This window comes from Letharia columbiana (assembly GCF_014066305.1).
Source record: "Letharia columbiana isolate WasteWater2 chromosome Unknown Sc0000009_s1, whole genome shotgun sequence".
Classification (NCBI taxonomy): Eukaryota; Fungi; Ascomycota; class Lecanoromycetes; order Lecanorales; family Parmeliaceae; genus Letharia; species Letharia columbiana.
In genome coordinates this window covers 118,165-141,889 of record NW_023501046.1, presented here as the reverse complement: position 1 = coordinate 141,889, position 23,725 = coordinate 118,165, and the positions used below count along the sequence as shown (strand labels likewise).

At 38.0% G+C, this 23,725-nt stretch overlaps 3 protein-coding genes across 3 annotated transcripts; 1 reads left to right on the top strand and 2 right to left on the bottom strand.

The window, feature by feature from the left end:
* Positions 1 to 3,040: 3,040 nt before the first annotated feature.
* On the bottom strand, positions 3,041 to 3,379 carry HO173_003700 (uncharacterized protein; the record flags this gene model as incomplete). The annotated part of the gene is made up of 1 exon (XM_037305625.1): positions 3,041 to 3,379. One exon carries the CDS (start codon positions 3,377 to 3,379, stop codon positions 3,041 to 3,043), a length of 339 nt encoding a protein of 112 aa, XP_037167380.1.
* Positions 3,380 to 5,405: 2,026 nt separating this feature from the next.
* HO173_003699 (uncharacterized protein) lies at positions 5,406 to 6,446 on the bottom strand (the record flags this gene model as incomplete). Its single annotated transcript, XM_037305624.1, has 4 exons — positions 5,406 to 5,434; positions 5,506 to 5,649; positions 5,715 to 5,902; positions 6,052 to 6,446. The coding sequence occupies 4 exons, from the start codon at positions 6,444 to 6,446 to the stop codon at positions 5,406 to 5,408; spliced, it is 756 nt and encodes a 251-aa protein (XP_037167379.1).
* A 14,905-nt stretch (positions 6,447 to 21,351) lies between these two features.
* On the top strand, positions 21,352 to 22,644 carry HO173_003698 (uncharacterized protein; the record flags this gene model as incomplete). Its single annotated transcript, XM_037305623.1, has 1 exon — positions 21,352 to 22,644. One exon carries the CDS (start codon positions 21,352 to 21,354, stop codon positions 22,642 to 22,644), a length of 1,293 nt encoding a protein of 430 aa, XP_037167378.1.
* Between the last annotated feature and the right edge of the window lie 1,081 nt (positions 22,645 to 23,725).

The following is a 23,725-nucleotide window of genomic DNA, read 5'->3' as shown; positions in this document are numbered from 1 at the left end:
TGAGACCAATTTTGACGGCTTCGCCGAGTTTTTCAATAGTGAAACGCATCATTGGCGTCGGGCTTCGAGGAGTCGAGCTGTCCCTCTTCTTGCTCTTCGAATTCCATGGTCCAGACAATGGCAGTCAGGAAGGTGAAGCTTTCTGCTGGGTGGGGTCAAGCGTTAGCCGAAAGAATTTTTCCTGCTACCTCATTGCCTCGTCCGCCTGATTTATTCTTTCTGGACGAACTGTGGACGCGCAGAAGAAGGGCGGGTGGCATGTTCAGGGTTGCCGTCGTTAGTTACTCCGAGTTGATAGGAATGTATCAAGGGCGGACCATCGTATTCATAAAATATGGCGGCCTCTTGTGCTTGTCACGAGTATTACTGATGATACTCCTGGTGACCACCCCCGGGACTTTGTGATACTTAGGCGCAATCCCGCTGTAAATAACGTTCAAAACGCAAGTAGCCGTTACACGCTCGAACCATTCTCTCCGTCATCCAGGGCGCAACAGCCAAAGAGATTGATTTCAAAATGGCCGAAAGGAAATACCTTCAAGAGATCATAGAAGGGAATATATATCAATTCAAAACGACTTATCATGGAGTTATTGGCTTGGGACTCTGGTTTTGGATTCGAGGACATCACAGGATGGCTGGTGAACGAATGCATGCTACATGTATCGGACCCACAGACTTGAGTAACAATCCACACCCAAGCTCGATGGCTCAAAACGTCCACAGATCATGACCTGCAGTAAAGCTCAAGCATACATTCCCCAGATCCAAAGAAATAGAAAATTCCGAAAATGCGCGTCTCAGCCAGTTCGACAGTGATCCGACTTGCTTGCAGTCCATGATCGCACAATGACTGCCCGAGACCCAGTACCCCCAAAAAAGCGTCACCGAGGCCTACGCTATGGCCTCGTCGTGACGAATAGCATACACGCGGCATAATTCACGGTCACACAAGCAAAGGAATCTACAGAGCAACACGCTCGCAGCAGACACATAACGCTTCTCCGTCTCCAGCACGACTAGCGGAAAAGAGACAAGATACCGTGGGTATCTACTCCTTTTCCAACGCACACCGCATCGCTTCCCCCAGCTGCATGCCAACCTCATGGCATGAACATGGCAGGTAGGTCGTGGAGCGGGTTAGGCGTGGGAAAATTGCCACCTGGTTCGCTTTGCTATGACTACGTTCGTTCATTCGACACGGATCTCTTATGCGCAGCCTAGATCACGGGCGCGAGCTCGTAGTGATTTGCCGACAGTGCTCTCGATGTTGGATACCCATAGATAGCACGCGTTCCATCTATAGGGCCTGGATACAGATAGTCTCCATATTGGTGACATCGCTGTGCACCATCGCCTGCCCGAAGCGCCCCGCGGCTACCTGTTCGAGGTGTGTCGTATGCACGGACAAGTGGCAGGGACAAGTGGCAATATCATATGACCATTAGTGGTGTGTCAATGTACAAGCGGCCTTTTGCCACAGACACGTCTTACTGTTTCTAACAAACTGAATCCTCAATCGGTTAAACCAAGAACAATACCCTTGTAGCGAGCGATTCATGCCTCCCTTCACATACAGACACTCATGCACTTCGCCTTCCTGCATTCGACACAGATTCGAAAGTGTGAAACGGGCTAGTACAACCCATTGTCCCTTTTCCCCAAAAGGGGCGGGACCGCCAGCTCATCGCAGTCAACGGCGGCGCGGGATACGTACGGGCGGCATTCACACCCGTCCTGTCTCGAGACCCGCCCTTTCTAAGAAACGAAGCAGTTGACGGAGATGTTCAAAGGGTCTGTCCTCAGGAGACACGCTGTCGCTTCCGTCATGACCAGACTCTCGCCACGGGGGCTCAGCATCGACGACCTTCGCCGCCGCGTCAGCAATGTCAGATACGCTCGCACTCACACACGAGATCGCCGATGCCTCGGATTCCTTGGACATGTGTCCGGCTGCTGCTCTTGAGACAGTTGAACGACCCTCCAATCCCCGGGCGGGAGGGGGGGGGGGCGTTTCTTTTCAAACAGCGTAGAGAAGAATATCCACAATCCCCTTCGATCTCTATCTTAGACTCTCCCCTCCCATCACCATCCTCCAGTCACCCGGGTTTCTTCCGTACTAGTACTGGTCTAGCGAAATCCGGCTCCGCGCGCCGGCGCGCCATCTCAAACCCCCTGGACGTGTGAATCCGGTGTGCAACCCTGCCGGTACGGTGCGAAAGTTCTTCCCGGTCGAACAACGGACGGAGTGTCATCATAACACAACCGGGGCCCTGGAGATTTTCTCCGCGGAGTATGTGCGGACGGAGTTGACATTCGGTACCCGAGCGGATGGATGGATCGGTAGGGGGCGTTTTTTGGGCGGGATGGGATTTTGTGGGAGCGGTGAGGATCGTGCGGACGTGTTGAGGAATTGGGGGATGCGAAGAGATCCGCTTCGCTGGTTCTTGCGTGTGACTCGTCGGGATTTCGGGTAGGGTAGGATTGGGTGGTGTGTAGATTGCATGAATGGTTCTATCTTGGGACTCCCCCGGGATCAGGTCTTATAACCCCATACGACTCAGGTGGGTGATCCGACACGTCGCTGGTGTCAATAGAAGATTCTTAGCCTCCTCCTAGCCACCTATTGGAAAAAAAACCACCTTATCTGTATAGAGTGTGGACATTGGCCTAGAGGAGTCCTGAGATAGAATAATCGATAATTATATAATAATAAAATAAAATTAAAAAAATAAAATAACAAATAAAAAAAACATTAAAAATTTTTAAAAACAAATATACTAAAATTATAAAAAATCCATTTTTATAATACGATAGAATAATCGATGCGATCTGCAGATCACGTACTTGAATTCTGACAGCTGGGAGGAGGCCGGGAACCTGATTCGACACTGGTTTCTTATTCTCTGTCCTGCCGTGATGTTGTTGTGGACTCTTGGCTACGCTGCTGATAAATTAGGGTGGCGGTGCGCGAGCGTTAGAACAAACAGGGTTCAAGCTGGAGAAATGTACTCGAAAGAGGATTCGCCTTTCTGCAATTTCAGATACCGGGTAGTACAATTCCCCCCTGGCCATCCAGCTCTCTCGGAAGGTGCGTATCGGGAAGTTCCTTCAAAGATCGATCAATGGGCGCTGCGGCAAATCGACTGCTGTTGTTCAAACCGGTCCGCTGTGTCGGTATTCGGGCCTTGCTTCTGCGTTGCCGCACCGCTTCTTTCCAGAACCAGAAGCCGAGGAATCCGATGGCAGTTGTTCCGAGCGGGACACCGATCCCGACTCCTACTGCGGTCGGCAGGCTGGTCGACTGCTCCTGGGTTTGAGCAGGCGCAGGAGGGCCCGTGGACGTGTTGGCTAGGGAGGACGCCTGGACCGTAGTCATTGTCGATATGGGTCCAGTGGGGAAGGTAGTGGTCACGGGAATCGCCGGGGTTTTTTTTGGTGGGAGCTGATGGCGACGGTGTGACAGGTGGAGATCCTAAGGTAGAGCCCTTCGTATCATTAACGAAAGTTGTGTCGATGCTTGTCTGACAGGCCGTATTCTTAGTCTCATCGCCACACCACTAGTTGAATGGACCGTTCACTGCTGGACAATTCCAAAGATTGGACGCTGTATCTCTTTGCACTGACATGGAAAGACTTAGCGGCTACTACGGGTTGAGGAGCAGATGTAAGCGGTTAGAGGAAAGATCCAAGATCAAACCCGGAAAGAGTTCTCACCGTCGTTGCATCCTTGATTTGGACATGCCGTCGTATTACTCCAGTCTTTGACAGTGCATGCGCCTCGATACGTCTGTTTCCGGGAATCAGTGTTTGGATCGCATAAGGGACAGTGTGAGTGACAGTCCCAGGTAGGAAGGAGGGTGCGATGGGGCGTACCGAACCTATCTCTGATCCATAACATAGACCGTTCGACAGACAAACCTCTCCATTCAAGCAGCAGGCACTGTCTCGGGACGCATAGCAGTTCACGTAATGTCCTTGACCGGGCGCTATGCCGGAGCCATCGGGCCAGTAGCACGGCTGCTGAGCCAGCAGTAAGGGCCAATGGGACACGAAGAGCGCAAGAATCATCTTGTGGAAATGCATCGATGGTTACAAGATTTCTAGAAGTTGAGAAATTGAGGTTCAAGAGGACCGGAGGAGTTGTGGAGTCACTGTTTGACTTTATACCAGGCAGATGTTATGAGGGGTCAAGCAAAGAAGGACACGAGACGAGAAAAACAAAACGCGCTCTCGTGGAACGTGGTCTCATGAGGAAGTTACGAAGGATTGATGGGACATGAGGCAGTGCATTCTTCGTTTCAACCTTCTTCCCTTGCGGCGTTACGATTACCCACATTGGCTGCGCTGTCGATCTGCGGCCCCGTATCTCCTTTTGCTTGCAGATTATCGACTTGAAGAATCCTCTGAATCCCATGCGGTGGTTTGATCGGAGCGCCCTCCGACATTTGGTATCGAAGCAATGACCTTTCGATTCTTCTTGGTGTTCGTCGACGCTAGCACCTCTGGTAGCAAGACGCTCTGTCAGACAGTTTCGGGGCACATACTATCGTTATATGCAACGATGACGGAGGAGCCTGACATTTTATCACGAAGAGCTGCAGAAGCAAGTATTTTGCGAGCCACAGGCCTTACCCACAAACCTCTGCAGCAGCTGGCCGAGCGCTGCAAGAAATTTTGTGTTGAGCGGTCGGCATCTTCAAAACATTGGATCCAAGCATGCACAACAACGTTCAATTTTTCCAAACGTGGTCAATGCGCACGTGCACCGCCTCCTATCATCACTTTGATATCGAGGTTCTCCGGCATGTCGCTGGTACCAAATTCGGTGAATTCGACGCTAAAGCGAGAGTATGAAGACACCCTCTCCCGGGTCAGGATCACATGAGATTTCAAAAGGAGCTGCCTTTGCATTCAAGTATTGGTCACGACCTGCACAATGGCAACGGGACACGCCGGATCCCCTACCGCAAAATCTGTCCCAGTACTCGAACTTCTCGACTTTCCCGTCGCCTCATCGCAGCAAACACTCGCATTCGGCAATTGTACTGTCATAGCAAGATTCTCTGACGGGTCTTCGAACACGATTCCATTGCCTGAGAGGCAACAGGCTGGGGAAACGTAAGTGCAATTTTGCATGGAGGCAGATGCAGCCATTGGCGTAATCGTAGTCATCGGGTTCAGTACAGCGTTCATTGCACTGTTGTCTGGCGGGAGGTTGAGGGTCAGCAGATGTGCCTTGTCCCGCATCGCCCCGGCCTTCAGCATTCCAGTCGCCTCCTCCGGTTATTGGATTCTTGGTAGGTGGTTCCGATTCGTCCCCGGCGTTCTCGCATACAGCGTTACCTTCGGCGTCGGTCGCACATGCCATTTGTATTCCGAGCATTCTTCAGAACTTGGACTCATTATGATAAACGTGTGCAACCAACGGAGCCTTTTCACCATTACTACGACATTCTGAGTCGACATTAGCGGTTCATAAATGGGCATGTATTAGGAACGTACTCGTTTCGTGCCATCCTCCAATCCCTTGCGTCTTGACGCAGAGTTCTACCATACCATTTGCATTTCCCTGCAACACCGACCAGTATTCCGAATGGAATAAATGCCTAGTGTATATCGTTCGTGCTACAGCAATGGAGCAAGATCCTTGCTGTTGAGTTAGTATACAGACTCAAAGTTAGGAGAATTCTGACAGTAGAGAAGTAGAATACCATTTGTTTTCACTACGGGAAGTTGATATATTCCCTCTTGCCCAAGCGGGTCTTCTCCATACAGCGCTATGTAACTTGCCCTTTCGCCGATGGCCAGAAAAGCGGCAGTGCTAGACTCATCTTCATCGTCTTCGAGAATGTCAAATTCATCTAGGGCTCTAAGGCAGTCTTGATACGCGGGCTCGCCACTTCCAGGCCTCGAAGTCAGCTTTTTTCCTCCTCCATTGATACGAGATCTGAAGCTTGATGGAAGGCTCTACCTTCGCATTCGTGTCTCACGGCTCTGCTCGAGGTACTCTAATGGACGGGAATAAGTTATCGGAAAGGGCAGACTCACAGCCAAAATTCGTCACACCAATACCTATGCTCGTAATCCGGAGTGTAATCTTCCTGGGTAAGGAATGTCGGAGCGGTGCATTGAGGAGCGGAAGGTTGAACGCTGACGGGCCCCACGACACCCTGCCCCCCATCCGCAACAAAAGCCGGCCTCTCCGGCGTTGTCCGATCAGGATCGTCTGGTCCCAGCTCTACACAGTGGCGAGAATACTGACACTGTGACCGGAGGTAAGCAGAAGAGGGCGGCCCTCGGATCATTAGTGAAGGGAGTAGTCTGAACACAAGTTGACCATCTGGGAGACATTCGTATCCCAAGCCGTAGGGGTAAAAGGTACAGAGGTCACCCAGTGAAGGAAATCTCGAAAGAAAAGGAGAGACTGCACCGCCTGGGTTCATGCTTGTTGGTATTCCTTGATGACTGCTCTCGACTACCTGGAATCTATTCAGCATGATCATTGGGTACAATCTAATTGGGAAATTTCACCATCATTGCATATGTGCAGCTAAAGCGTAAGCAAAACACAAGAACGAGCGCAGACACCCTCGCCATCATTGGTGTCGAAGTTCGAGACCACATGCTCCAAGCGCCTAGATCCATGTGTTTCTATAATCAAGGTGAGGTTGCTTAATCCTACCTCGCCCGACCATGGCTGCATACTCAGTCGGGACATGGTCAATATGAAGATAAAAACTAAATTATATATGTATTGCTTTAAATCTAATAAAAAAAATAAATAAAATATCAAGCTTATAGAAATAACTTCTAAAACCATATATTTTATTTAAATTAAAACATATAAAAAATAATAATAACTTCTAACTTTATTAAGAGTACTTTCTTTTATAGATAAAAAGATATATATATAATTCTTTTATATATTAAATATATATTAAATAATAAACTATAACTTATTTAAAGTTTAAAAAATTTAAAAGTTTTAAAATTTATTTATTTTAAAGAAAAGTATAAATAAAAAAAAATTAAAAAAAAAATCTAATATAGCACTTAATTAAACTACTATTATTATTTATTTAAATAATTATATTATATTTATTATAATATAACTATAAATAAAAAACTATCTATAACTTAATATAATAAATATCACTAAATAATATAATTATTTATTTTAGCGATATAATAAGAATATTAATATTTTATAACAATAAATAAAAATAAAATTTAAATAGAAATTTAAAAATATTATTATATCGAATTAGATATTTTTAAAAATATAAAAATAATCTAATAAAAAAAATATTATTAAAATTACTATTATTCCTTTATTAAAATCTCTATATAGTTTTTATGTTTTTAAAAAAAAAAAAAAATAATAAAAAAAAAAAGATTTTCAAGTTAAAGATCGATAAAGAAATAAAATTAGATCTTTAATAAAAAAAAAAAAATTTATATTTATTATATAAAGTTATTATAGAAATTAATAAAAGTAAATATTTAATATTAAACGGACTTATGATTTAAGATTCCGCATTTCCTATATTATGCGTTCCCAAAAACTATATATTATGCACCCTAGCCATTGATAGACTCCGGCCGGCTCTAGCGGCGTGTCATTGACAAGGACGAACTCAGCTTTAAAACCCTGGAGGAGCTGGAGGAAGTGGTGTACTGAAAATCGAGATTCATGTCTGAAAGAAAATGTGAGAGCGACAGCAAAAAAGACCGGGCGTGCAAAAGACAAGGTCTCAAATAATCAACGATGCGCTCTCGCAGAAGGTGCAAAAGCATCTGTGTGAGTGGTCAAGCGGTTCCGGTACGCGAAAGCCTGCAAATCAGTCGAATGCGCTGGAGCGACAAAGCGCAAATATGCCGAGCAGAAGTCTGCTGCACTGTAGAAAAATCTAAGCCCGAATCTTGTTCTGCTGCTTTTCATTGGGGAATGTTGGCTTTGATGATCCCACTACACCTCGCGTTGATATGTACCTCCACCGTCTTGTCTCTGCTCGTACGCCCTTGCGAACCAATACAATCACTGAGAACAAAGCCAAATTCTGTGCCTGCATTGTCAAATAATAACTCTACCCATGGGGGGTCAGCGACTCCCTTCTCTCTTTGCCCACATGTGAAGTGCTCGACCGAGGGTACAACGAGTCCTTGTTAAAGCTGAACTTGTCCGTGGACCCAATCTTCAACTGCAATGAGGGATGGGGACGCCTCTGAATCTGCAGGTGTGCGAGGAAGCACTTACGTGTTCCTTGGGTGACTGGGCCTGAGACAAAGTTTTTAAATTTTGGACCACGTGAGGCGGATGTTCACCATATTGGGTTGCCGAGACGATTCATGAGCTGTGAGCCCTTCTCTTTTCGATGTAGACACGCCGGCTCTGATGTTCGAACCCGCTGATGGGATTTGCGTTGTCGAACCTTATCGTGCCTGGGAAGGCTTCCGCAATTACTAATTCATACCCCAAAAGTATGGATCCTTACCGAATCATACCCCTAATTACTGAATCATACCCCTACACCAAATTTCACCCAAATATAGGGTATGATTCGGTAATTTGCCATTGCTTGGGGTATGATTTGAAAAATAATAGCTTTCTGATATGAGAGGGTCTAATGAAGGTAATGGTAGCGGTAGGCTTATCGTCGACTTGATTATTGATAACGGTGGTATTTACGCTACGGAACGGGGCGGGTTTCGGGGCGGGGGTGACCCCCGAAGCTTACCCCGCCCCGCCCCGCTGCGTAGCGTAGTGGTATTGTTAGGAATTATTCCTTCGGGGCTGGGGCCCAGCCCGCGGGCCTACGGGACCCAAAGGGGTGTCTGCAGCGTGAAGTGCGGACACCCCCGGGCACAGTTTTCTAGCCTAGCGGTAACTCGGGTTAGTCGAAATTTCGCCCACTCGGCTTTCGTCTGATGTTTTTAGGCTGATAGAATTCTCATCAAATGCGGTCGGAGAAACTCCCTTATTTCTATGATCGAATAAGCCAGATCGCGGATTATCTCCTTCGTAGTTTGAGGCCACTTTGATAACTTACCAAATCATACCCCAAGCAATAACAAATTACCGAATCATACCCCATATTTGGGTGTGATTTGGTCTAGGGGTATGATTCGGTAATTAGGGGTATGATTCGGTAAGGATTTTTTTTTTGGGGGTTTGTTTGGTAATTTGCCCGATTTGCATTGTCGAACCATATACCTTGTGCCTGGGAAGGCTTCCGCTCATGTAACGCCGATCAATGCGTACTTCGCCACCGCTACCCTTACTCAGAGTCATCATCAATGATTTCAACAGCCCTTATAGCTATTATTTAAATAGTATTTAAAATACTATTATAGTTACTTTCAATTATTCCTACGCGATATATTTATCGTACTCGTTTTTCTTTTTATAGTATATTATATCGAAGAATAATAAGTCGAAATAGCTAAAGGCTCTCGAGAACTATAAGACTCTTCTTATTAATTAATAGCTTCTACTTATAAAGAATATATCTAAGATTATTCTTAAGTATCTTAAGAGTAGTCTTAACGATATTAAACGCGAGTATATATCCTATATAGTCGCCGAAGTCTTACTTTATATAGTATCTTTAGTAATTATAAAAATAATCGATTAATTAAATAATAAAGAATTTCTTAACGCTATACTACGTCTAGAATAGTTTATTAAGCGTATCGAAGGCGATGTAATAACTATAAAGAATTCTATAGAAATAGTTATTATTAAAATTTAAAAATTTATAAAAGCGTAGATGAAAGGCCTTCTAGTCGCCTTCTTATCGCTATTATAAAGTATAATAATATTATATTTTATATAGCTAGCACCACCCCTAGACTTAGAGAATAAGAAAAATTATTAGATTATTATTAAAGTAAAGAACGATAACGCTATTAAAAGGTTTTATATTAATACTCTAAAGTAGCTATAGAACTATATCGAAATTCGCTTTAAGAAATATTTAACGCTTAAAGTTATAGAGGTCGAAGTAGCTAAATAATTTAAATTTAAGAACTTTTAACTTCTAATAAAAACTCGAAGAGGTGTTGAAACTCTAAGAAATGCTAAGAAAGCTAAGGAATGAGTAGCGTATTTCGGGAAAGACGCGTTTATTTTAATTTTTATATTTAATATAATAATCTATAATATCTCTATTAAAATCTATTAATTCTCGAGAGATATTAAGAGTCTTATTAAAATCATTATCGATATTAATATATATAGAATTCTCGAAGCGAAAATTCGATATCTAGGCTAACTAAATAAAAATAAAATTAGAAATTTATCGATTAAAGCCTCGGCGATAGTCGCCGAGTTTATTAATCTATATTACGCGAATGTCGTCTAAGTAAACAACTTAAGCTAAATATTATTAAGAGGAAATAAATATTATAATTATATTAATTATATATAAGAGAGTAGAGTTATTAGATACTTTCGCTATTAGAAATCTAATTATATTATATCTTTATATAAAGTTAAAGAATCTATCTATATATACTATATATAAAATTACGATTCCCGCGTATATGCGGAGCTCTAAAAATAAGGTTTTAAATTTAGATATATTAATTATTAAGGCTAATATATAGTATTTAACTTCGAATATAAAAGAATAAAAAGTATTATTATAAAAGTGATTGAGAAAAGAATAAAGCTTTAAGTTTAAGCTTTCTATTTCGAGGGTAATATTAATTAATTATAAATTAAAGACGCTTAATTATAGAATCTAGATATTAATATAATTATATCTCGAGATATAGAATTAATTATATTTAAATCTAGAAAGACTAAAAAGTTTTATATTAAAAAACTCGCGAAAGAATTAGATATAATAGAATTAATCGTAAAGGAACCTAATAAGAAGATTATAATTATAAATATCGAAGATATCTTAGTTAAGAAGCTTAAAGGCCTCTTCTAATTAATATTAATATCTTAAATTAATATTTAAAATATAAGTATTATAGCGATAGCGGATATAAATATCTTTCCGCCTACTTTCGCGACTCTATAAAGCTCTAAAGAACACTTATAAAAGATAGTGAATACGGGGAAAAAGAGGAGAATAGACGCGAAAAGCCTTCTCTCGTTATTATATAAAGATCGCTATCGTAAGTAAAAGCTAAATAATAAGATATTATTTCGAATATCGCTAATAATCTAAATGAGAGCCTTCAATCAGATAAATATAAGAGGTATTACTCTCTTTCGAGATTAGGCTCTCTTTATTATAAAAGTTTTATAATCTCTTCGAGAATATAGATAAAAAGAATTAGTTACCTATTATAACGATAAAGTTTATAAGTAAGAGAATTAATAAGCTATTAAACTCTTTATTCTATAATAGATAGAAGAATATAAAGAAGATCTCGGCGTAAAGAAAGGCTAAAAAAAACTATATAGTATCTCTTAGAGGATTTAAATTAGAAATTATATAGAAAATATTAAGTAAGCGAACTTTTATCGAATCTAGCGATCGTATTACTTAAAGCGCTATTAAATTTATAAATATATTAAACTCTATAAGTATTATAATTAGCGGGAATTCTTAATAAATATATATTTAAAGAAATAAGTAATAAAGCTATTAAAAATATAACTTAAGATATTATAATATAATATCGATAAGTTATTAAACGTAATAATTTCATTATTTCAAAATATTTCGAAGTTTAAATACGATATCCTCGCTATTTAGAAGCTCTAGAAGTACTTTTAGAAAAACTAGATATATTATCTAGCTTTAATAGACTTTTATCTATATTACCTAAATTGAAAAAATATAATTAGAGTTTATATATATATTAATATTAAGATTTCTATAAATTAATAATACTCTCGAGTCTATAATAGCGATTTAATTATTATAATATTTAAATTATAAGAATTAAAATAAAGAACTTTATATATCTATAATATATATAATATATTCTTCTTTTAAAGATGAGAAGCGTATTTTCGAAGGTATAAAAATAAGATCGCTAGAGATTACTTAAAGATTATAACTCTTAATACTCTTTAAACCGCGATTATAAGAAATATAATCGATAAACATCTAATAATAAACGATTTTAATCTATATTATTCTCTATAGATAAACTTAGAAAAATATTAATATATAGAAATAAATTAATTAATAGATATAATTGATAAAACGAGACTTTAGCTTCTAACGTTTAAAGATTTATTAATCTTTAAATTGAGAAAATAAAGCGATATTATTATTATAGATCTAATATTCTCTATAATAACTATAGTCGAAAATATAATTAAATACGGTATTATAAAGAAATAGAACTTCGACTTAGATCACGAAGTAATTCTTATAGAATTAAATCGAAATATTTACTTTAAGCCTCTAAAAGAAACTTAAAATTAGAAAAAGATTAATATAATAGATTTTTAAGCTAAACTCTAGATTAAGCTTTTAATTATAAATAAATTAATTATAATAATCGAGAATCTCGACGAGTAGATATATTAACTTATTATAATTCTTATCGAAATAACGATAAAGACTATCTCGATTAATAGAATTATTATAAAATCTAAGCCCTTTATAAATAAAGAGAGTAAATAAATTATATCGAAGATTAGAAGTTTAGAATGAATATAATAATTAACCCGCGATTGCTAGGATCGAAAGATATTAAATTAAGTTTATAACGTTAAAAAAAGATTTCTTAAGAGTAAGAGAATCGAAAGTTAAAGGTAATATATAAAAGAATACAATAGCGATGAGAAGCTATAAAGATTTAATAAATAAATTAAAAGTAAATAAATTAGAATCTCTTCTTTTACTCTCGAACTAGTAGAGCTAAATAATATTATCGCAATTAAAGTCGAGAAGAAGATAATACTTTTAAAGAATATTTTCTTTTCTCGAATAAGATAGATTAAGCTAAACGACCTCGAAAAATATTATTATTCTATATTAAAGAAATTTCTAATTATTACGATTTAAGAGGTTTAATAGATAATACTTATAAGTTATCTAAATAAAGCCGTAGATGAGAATAAACTAATTTTTCGAATTTTATAACTCGCTCTAAAATATATAAAAATATAATTAAGATATATTTATAATATATATATCGATCTAGGATATTACTTAAAATACTTTCATTATTTAAAAATAATAGTATTAAAAAAATCTAATAAAAACGATTATATTTAATCTAAATTATATCGATTAATCGCCTTTCTTAGTATACTAGAAAAGAGACTTAAAAAGATTATTATTATAAGAATTAGTTATCTAGTAGAGGAATATTAATTTTTCTCTAAGAAATATATAAGCGAGCGAAAGCTATCGTTAATTAAGAATATAATTTATATAATATTAGAAGAAATATATAAAGTCTAAAAGTTCGAGAATAATTAAATTATATTATTATTAATATTAAACGTCAAGAACGCTTTTAATAACATTTCCTACTTTCAACTAATTTATAACCTACGAAAATAAGATATTAGCGAAAAAGCTATTAAATAAATTAATAGCTTTCTAAGTAATAGGTTTATAGTTATCGTTATATTTGAGAGTAAATTCTCTAGATACGAAGTGAAAATAGAAATCCCCTAAAAATTCTCTATCTTCTCTATCCTCTATCTATTCTATAACGCCGATATTATCGATATATATAGAGAGAAAGATTATCTAATATCGATGTATATTAACGATATTAGCGTACTTATAAGAGGCTCTATAACTTAAGCTAATTATAAAATACTAAAGAAGATTTATACGAATATCTAGTAATAAGCATTAATATATATTTCGAAATTTAAGATAAATAAGTATAAACTTATTTACTTTTAGTTAATCGTAATAAGAATAATAAAGAAATAGTTAAATAATGATCTAAACGCGGAATTAAACTTAAATATTTATAAGATTAAGCTTAATAAAGTAGTAAAGCTTTTAGATCTTATATTTAATTTTAAATTAACTTAAAAGAATTATATTAAGTTATTAGAAGTAAAAGCTATTATAAAGTTAAATGAATTAGCAAACTACGCGAGATCAACTTAGAAAATTCTATATAAAGATTTAAGAAAGCTCTATTAAAAAATAATCTTATTTACGCTATTATTTAAATATATTATATAATATATATTACTAGCTATGAAATATAAAGTTAAAGAGAAAAGAATCTTTAAAATACTAAGAGTTATATAAAAAAGGGCGATATATATTATTTTAGAAGAATTTAAAAATATCGTAGATAATACTCTAGACGTTGAATATTACTAGCTCTTAATATATTTAGCTCTAAAAAAAAGCTATTATAGAGATTATTCTTAGAATCTAGATTTATTTTAATTATAATATTATTAAATCGATTTAAATTATAAACGAACTATAGAAATTAACTAGTAAACGAGTAAAGCTTAAGAGCTCTTTAGAATAGTTAGAGTTTAGAGTTTACGAATAATAGATATAAGGTGATATAAAGAGACGCGTTTTCTATATTACGCCTTTATAATAAAAATTATTAAGTATTAAGATATATAAAAATAGAGAAAAGATTATTAAAGAATATAATAAGATTATAAGTATAGATTATAACTTTTTATATATATATATCGATGATAGCGATATCGATAATAAAATAGGTATTAGCCTACACTCTCTAAATAGATAAAACTTAAATACGATATCTCGGTGATAGCGAATACTATATCGTTTACTTTAGGGAACTCGAAGAAATTAATATAGTCTATGAGATCGCTATAGATATTATATTTCTAGCGCTTATTATCTAGATTAATAATTAGACGATAATATAGTTAATAGCGAACTTATAGAGATAATTAGAATAATATATCTTTAAGAGAATTATAAAAAAGCTAGTTAAGCTAAGAGAGAAAAATATATTAATTACTCTACGCTAAATCGCCGTCTATAAAGACGTCTTAAATAATAAGATAGTAGATAAGCTTATAAAATGGGTATCGTAATAAGATATTAATAAGAATTAATACTATCTACTCTTAGCGACTAAATAGCGTATTAGAAAACTAATTAATATAAATTAAGAGGTACTCTAAAAGATATATATAAGAGGTATTAAGCTTAAAAAATATATTTTTAAATTATATTATAGTACTATAAATTTTTATATAGAAATAAAAAAGGTTATAAGCTTAGTAGTAATATAGCTACGAATAAAGATAGCTTTTAAGAATTTTCTTTATATATATTAAGTAGTCGATATATTTAAATACACTTATAAGAAGAGTAATTAGACTCGAAACTATATTCTTAAGATATATTTTTTATTTAAGAAAGATAGGTTAGCTACTTAAAGTAGCTAGCTAATTAATATTAAAGAGATTTTATCTAAATCGAATCTAATAATAAAAGCGATAAAATTTATAATAAAGATATAAACGCTGAAAGTTTTTAGTAAGATTAAGATCTAATATAAATATACGATATCGTATTAAGATTTTCTATATTAAGATAATTTATAGTTTATATATTAAAGAATATGAAGGTAATAGTATATTTCTAAGAAGTTATAGACTAGAATTTAATTTATATATTTTAATATCCTCGAGTAGATAATATTTAGTCGCCCTATTTATAAGCTATTTTATTAGTATTATTAGTATTATTTTCTTTTCTTTTTATACTTATCTTCTATTCTTCGACGTAATATTAATCGAAAGCACTAAACGCGACGCCTCGAGAATTTTAGAAATCTTATAAGAATTAGCTCTTACGAGAAATATCTTTATTCGTTATCGCTCTCTAATAATAATAAAATATTATTATTAAAAGTTATTATCCTTACTACTAGAGGTTAAATATAGCGTCTTCTATAATTCGTCTAAAGATAATTATTATATCTCTAAATAAGCTAAGAATATATTAATCGCATCGATTAATCTTTTTATATTCGAAAACCCGATACGCGCTATAGCGAGAAGTCTTTTTAATCTAATAGTTAAATACGATAATTCTATAGTCTATAAAATAATAAATATATAAGTTTAGTAGAATAAGTATAATACTAAAAGTAATAGACGATATAAGAGATAAAGCTTTCGAGGATCTTAGAAAGAGAAATAAATATCTTATAATTCTATTATAGTCTTAAATAGTAGAGTAAAAGTAATATCTCGATCTTAATTCTACAAAATAAGATATACGTTATATAGACCCGAGTATAGGCTACAAGACCCTTTTAACACTAATACTATTATCTCTTCGAGATATTTCCCTTTACGGAAACGGCAATAAGAGGAAGAGCTTTTAAACTCGAGAAGATCGACTAAGTCTTAGATTAATATAAAAGAGTATAACGAACTTAATATCCATCTATAGTAATATAATCTTATCTCCTCGAGTAGATAGCTTATAGCGTACCTGCCTATAGAATTAATAGACGAAATCGTATATATAGAATACTCTTATTATAGGCGGTTATTAGGGAAATAGTTATCTTATTAACGAAATAGCCGATAGTCGTAATTTATAATAAGAGATTATATATAGCCTCGAAGCTTTTATCTTTCTTTTAATATAAATTATATCTAATTTCCAGCCTTTAAATCTTTATTTATATTAATAGACTTTAGATATAATCTCTAATCGATTAAGTTAAGTCTTATTATTCTCGACCTCGCCTATAATATCTTATAATATCTTCTTACTCTCGACGATAATTACCGCGATTAAGATATTTAAAGAGATATAAAAACGCTATATCTTATATATAGTATAGAATATACTAGCGTTACTATATTTAAAGATAGTCGTTTATAGCTTTAGATATAGTCGAGAAGATGAGATTAAAACCGACTATAATACTATTAAAGACTTATAAAATACTCTTTTAAAGAAGTATAATAGTAATTATATCGCTCTATTAGAGGAGCTAGACGATTCGTAGCGAATAATTAAATTTAAATACCTTCGCTTCGAAGCTATAGTCTTTATATAAGACGAGAATCTAAAGAGATAATATATTCTTATAATAGATACGAGCGTAGATCCTCTTACAGACGACCCCGTAGTAGAATTAGCTAATCTACCCCCGAGTGAATATATAATTTATTATTTTAAGGCGATATTATAGATGATAACTATCGGTGTATAAGAAAGAATATATTTAATATTTATTATACGATACGATAGTAATATACTTAGAGAAGCTAATATAAAAGATATCTTTAGAATGAATTTTTAGAAGCTCGTTCGCGAGATAAAAATTATTTAAGTATTAAGTTGAATATTATAAATAGAGAAGTAAAATAACGATTTTATTTAGATATAGAATTTAAGGGTATAGAAGATATAGATAATTAACTTAGCGATTATAGTAGCTAAAGTATAATTATAATATAATAACGATTTTTTAAAAGAGAATATATTTTATAAACGTCGTTACTTAATATTATAATAGCTATAGAGTATAAGAATAATTACTTTAAGAAAGATATTTAAGATATTACCTCTCGAGCGACTTTATAAAAGCTAATCGATTAACTAATACTTAACGAAAGATAATAAAACGAATAATATAAATAAGGAACTTTGATAAAAACGAGGCGGGATAGAATTGAGGAGGTATAGCCTGAAGATAACCCTTTAATTAGCACTATTTCTTCTCTTCTCTTTTCTCTATATCTTTATATGTATTAGGCGTATAGGTTACTCTAGATAGTATATTATACTTAAAAACCGGATATAGCCGTAAGGCTGAGTGGGGAAAAACGGTCCCACTCTTGCCTATATGGCTAGAGGGGCGCCCCTCCGATGTAGGAATCACACACACACACACACACACCTTACTCAGAGGTGCGTGAGCGGTATTCCGTCGATAGGAGGCCGGGTACGAACTTTTGTTGAGTGGCGTGATATTCAATCGGCCTAGGTCTTGCAGCGGATCCTATGGAGCGGAATGAAAGTTCAGGAGGCGATGATAATCTCCTTGTCTCTGTATCCGAATACGATCCGTACTTCTGGAGTGATAACGTGCGTTGATTTGGAAGCGCAGGCGGGCCTGGGATCGAAAAGTCTTGCAATGGGTTGGCAGACCGGATGGACACCTCCCAGTCCTTAGAAATCTTTGGACCAGGAGGAATGGCACACGATTATGTCACTCCTTACACGCTCACAGCATGTATTCCTAGTAATTCAGACTCACGGCCTAGCCGGGGTACCTTATGCCACCTACACCCGTGCCTCGCTTCGGGGCCCAATCATATCGCAAGCTTATTACGGTATACCCCCTCTCTAGAGTCTAAGTAGGAAACCCTGGAATCGCTACATTGACCGTTATTTTGTATAAGACACCCGCAATAATTGACCGAAATACGAAATTCGCGACTTTCAACGATTTTTCCACGATTACTATATAATTCTTTAAAATCAATCGCGGGGCGAATAGGCCTATCGAGGTCGCTAATTAAGTATTTAAGCCTTTTATTAAAATCGAATAACTTGTTGTTATCGCATAAGCTAATCCGGGATCCGCGATCTCCGCTAACGCTTATAGCACTTACCTTTAGTCGATTAATCTTTATTAGAAAAACCTTAGACGATAGCGTATCGTATTTAGTATTATTAAAAGATTATATAACGAATTAGATTAAGAAATTACTCGAGTAGATTTATTATATTACCCTTAATTAGAAAGTTAAGCACTCGAGATACGCCCTCTATAGAAATATATATTAACTCGAATACGCTTTACTTAAAAGTTGAAGGGATTATAGTATATATATCTTAAATAATATTAACGTGGTTGGCACGCCAGAACGAGCTCGTATAAGTATAGAATATATTGGAAACACTCAGATACCCAACTTTCTCTATGGCGGCGACAGCGAGGTATCTTCGAACTTTAGATATTAACCTCTCTATATCTTATAGTAACATCCTTCCTCTACATATATGGCGAAGTCTAAAAACTTTTAATAGTTCGGATCGAAAGAAATTCAAAAATTCAAATATTTGGTTCCCGGGCTGCCGGGCATAAAAGTACGGAGGAGATGACCAAGCGACATTCGATCAGCTCGTTCATAACGACGACGCAGACCTTCCTGCATTCAAAGACGTCTTTTTCTACATTTTATATACCCATAAGAGACTCCGACGTCGTGCGAGATATTCTTATTCATCGATGTCGCCGCCACCAATATCTGACTTCACACCAAAAGGATGAATTATCTCCGCTTCGCTCTCCGCTCTACTCTCCGCAAGTTTGATCGCTTGTTTGTTTACATGTATCGCCGTGGCGATACTCTACTTGCTTGCTTGCTTACTTGCTTGCTTGCTTACTTACTTTTGCTTACGAGAGTCGCCGCGGCGATAAGTCATCGCGGCGATACTCTACTTACTTGCTTACTTACTTACTTATTTATTTGTTTATACTTATCGCCGCGACGACTTATCGCCGCGGCGACTCTTATAAGCCTAGCCGACCAAAAAATGGGGGGAGACTGCAAAAAATGGGGGGAGACTGCGGCGTCTAATCGAAGTAATGAACTAACTGGTGAGGCCACGCATTTTCCCCAACACGCTGTGCCGTCGGTCCGGCGAGTACTATAGCGGTTACCCCGAGGATTAATATACTGTGGAGGAATTCCTGTGTGGTGCTGCGCGTCTGTTAAGACGTACGGCGTTCTTAAGTACTGGTGCCGCTGCTATAAGCTGAGTTAGCTGAGTTTTTTAGTGGAATAGAATTGGAAGCCTACTTCTTAACCACTGCACCACAGCTCCTAATTTGACGAGGGCCTATTTGACTATTTATTCGACTTTTTTCAAGGGAATTCCAAAAAAGGCCATATCACGTAGATGCGCATTTTTGTTAAGGATCATATGTACGCAGGGTGTAAATATTACATATCGGGCAATACACCAAAAAAATAAGTCTTGGCAGGGTTTCCTGCTCAGACCCACTGCGTGGGGCCACTGAGACTACACAAAATTACTGACTATCTGACATCTCTTATATTGTAACGATTTATTCAACAAACAACCGGTGTTACTTGACGATAAAGAGTCATCCTAACAATCTGTTTATGGGAGTAACAAGCTGGTATGAAATCTGGGAAGTTGCCATACTTGTGAATGCGATGTGCATTAGAGCTGGAAAGAAGGGCGTCTTCAAGATACTTTCCGTTGGTAAGTCGAAGGTCCTCCATGCAATTGGATGGTAGATGACGATTCGTTGTCAGAATTAAATGATATATTACGAATACGCTTATAATAAATCTAAAATTAGAATTATATTTTAAGAAGATTATTATATTAATATAAGTAATATATATTTTATTTAAAAATTTAATCAGTATATATAAAAGAATAAATAAAAATAACGACTTTAAAAATTATTTTAAAATTATTTTAAAAGAAAAGAATAAAAAGAGATAATCTTTATATAGACGTTAAGAGAGTTATAACGTTATATAATATTAAGAATAGTATTTTCTTTATATTAATTTTCTTTTAATTTTACTATAAATCGTATTTTAGATAAAGTATTATATTATTTTCTTCGAGATTTTAATTACTTTCTTATTTTTTAAAATAAAGATAATATTCTTCTAATTAAATTAGCTAATATATATAAAAGTTTATATTTATTAAGTCTTTTTATAATAGTATTATCTACTTACTATTCGATATCTTCTTTACTTTTTCTAAAAATAATATATATATTAATTATATAAACTACTTTAAAAAAAAAGTCTAAAAATAATATAAAAATATTTAGAAATGAATATGTTTAGAAAATGAATATTGTCGAAATTTGGCCCCCACGCATCCCAGCCACCGTGTTTCCCAGTTAGTCACCTGAGTTTGTACTGTACTTAGGACCTGGCCCCGGAGAGGTTTTGGAGAATTAATCCATCTGTTCTACACAACACATATCACATATCTGATATTTTAACAAATATGACTAAGATATTCTGAATATTTCTGAATATGACTACAGAGCTTCCAATATGGCAATCTCGGCTATATTGCCATATGTGTGCTGTGCCTCTCCCTCAGTCAAGCTGTGGCGAGTAAAAACCTTGGTCTGAAACTCCCTGAGACTACCCGTGCCGAGATGTAAGCCTGGCGACGTCATGATATTTGGCGGTCAATGGATAGCACGCTCTTCCTCCAGCACAAGACTTCAGACCCGAAGACACAACTCTACTTATGACATAATTATATCGAATTACGCCGACTGAAACAAGCACCGCCAACCACTCTATAAAGCAAGATTATTCGCGAAATGAGCGGCAACCACTTCAGGCCTTGAACCGGAACCAAGACTGTCAACCTTCAAGCTACCATCTTTCACAACGCCCACAACCTCATGGCCTCCACCCCGAAAATCGCCATCATCGGCGCCGGTCCCGCAGGCCTCACGCTCGCACGCCTCCTCCACGTGTCAGAAGTCACGGTCGACCTAACGCTCTACGACCTCGACGCCTCCCCAACCTCCCGCCCAGATCGAGGCGGCACCCTCGACCTGCATGCCGACACTGGTCTCGCCGCGCTCCGCAAATGCGACCTCTGGGACTCTTTCCGCAAATACGCCCGCTACGACGGCCAGGAGTTCATCATCGTAGATAAGAACGCAACGGAGCTCGTCCACAGACGAGGCGGGGAGAGGGCCGGGCCGTCTGACCGTCCGGAGATTGATCGCGAGAGGCTGAAGCAAATTTTGTTGGAGAGTGTGCCCGAGGAATGTGTGAGATGGGGACGGCATTTGAGGGAGGTGACGGAGGATGGGATGTTAAGGTTTGATGGAAGGGAGCAGATGGAGGGGCCGTTCGATTTGATTGTTGGGGCGGATGGGGCGTGGAGTAAGGTTAGGGGAAGGTTGAATGGGATCGAGCCGGCTTATTCTGGGGTGAGTGGGTATGAAACGGAGATCATGGAGCCGGCGAGGACGTGTCCGCATGTGGATAAGATGGTTGGGAGGGGGAGCATTATTGGGTCATCGGATGCGAAGTTTTTGAATGCGCAGAGGATGGGGAATAATAGTCTCAAGGTCCGTAGCTGGTATGCGTGTCCGGAGGGCGAGGCGAAGGAGACGTTGGATAAGTATGGAAAGAAGGGAACGCTCGAGAAGATTTTAGAGAGGTATGCGGGTTGGGCGCCGGAGATGACTGAGCTTTTCAGGCAGGCGGATCTGGATGAATTGAAGCATTGGACTCTCTACGAGTTGCCTGTGGGTTATAAATGGGACCACAAGGAGGGTTTCACGCTGGTCGGAGACGCCGCAAGTCTTGCGACGCCATTCAGTGGAGAGGGTGTCAACAAAGCGATGAAGGATTCTCTCGAATTGGCAGAGCTCATCGAGAAGAGCCAGGATCCGAACGATGACCTTACACTGGATCAAGCAGTCCTGCTCTATGAGCAGCTGATGTTTCCCAGGGCCGAGAAGGTCCAAGCAAGGACCATGAACAACAAGCAGATCGCGTTCGGACCGGAAGCGCCACTTGGACTCATGACCGGTATGCTGAAAATGAAGGCAGGTGACAGTCCGTCGATCCTCGTCAGGATGCTTGGAACAGCGCCCGTTGTTGCGGCGGTCTACGGCTACTTCTGGATACGCGCGCAGATTGGCTGGGCTGTGCGCAGGTTGTGGAGGAGAACGTGAGGCTGTCGTTGTATACTGGCTGGAAGTATGAAGAGCATACAGCGTAGGCATCAGGAAGAGTGCACAACATAGGCTCGATACGTACTTAAGTACAACAGGTCTATCACGGCCATAACGAGTTTCAGCAATACTCTTCTACCATCACATTACCAGGTCACGGGTGCTAGATATGGAATTAAACAACGCCAGGCATTTGTTCTTAGTACCTATCAGCTATGGAATCATTAAGAAAAGAAGGTAATCGCAAGGCACACTCAAGCCCCAGCGTGCTTTTGGAATCAAGCACAGGTCCCACGCTCACATCAAGGAAAGGGGAGCGAATCGAAGCGTGAGACCGCTCAACCACCAAAATACAACCTGTGTGGGCCCTATTTGTGCATGTGAACTGTGTTTTCCTTGAGAGGGACATTTTGTGACGCTTTCTTTACTATTCCTCTCGGCCCTCACAGCCGTCCTCAGCGATGACCCTAAGGTTATCTACCCGAGTGCGGGACTCAAGACTACTCTAGAGGAGGGTCGCCCAGTCAAAACGGACCAACGGGTCCTGGTGGTCAACCCAGTCTTCCAGGCCTTTGCCCACAAGAAAACGGCATGGGTCATATCCACAGCATCCTGGACATCATCACATCAGTCATTTCCGACGTCGCCGACAGTTCATCCATAATTTCCATGCCACCATGTTCCCGCAGCAGACCACCGTTGCCCAAGCGCCGCGAACGTTTACAGCTCGTGCTCGGCCTATGAAAACGGCTTTGCTTCCCAGGTAGCGAGCGTGCTGGCGGGTCGCTTGTGTTCCTGTTGTACCGCGTGGGCGGGTTCGTATCTTTACGGCGTATTTGGTGGACACAGAAGGAGCTGCAAGAAATATGTTCAAACGCAGACACAGTCTTCGTTGCCACTACGGTTGTTGGGGATTTAGTTGTATTAGGTCGATCTAATGGCGCGACAAGGTGTTGCGGTGCTTCTTATTTCTTACGGGCTTTGGCAATGATATGAGATTTGTTCGAGCGCGGGAAACGACAGGTTGACAGCTACGGTAGTTGCGGCTGTGGGCACTAGCGCTGGATCCATGGCTGTAAAT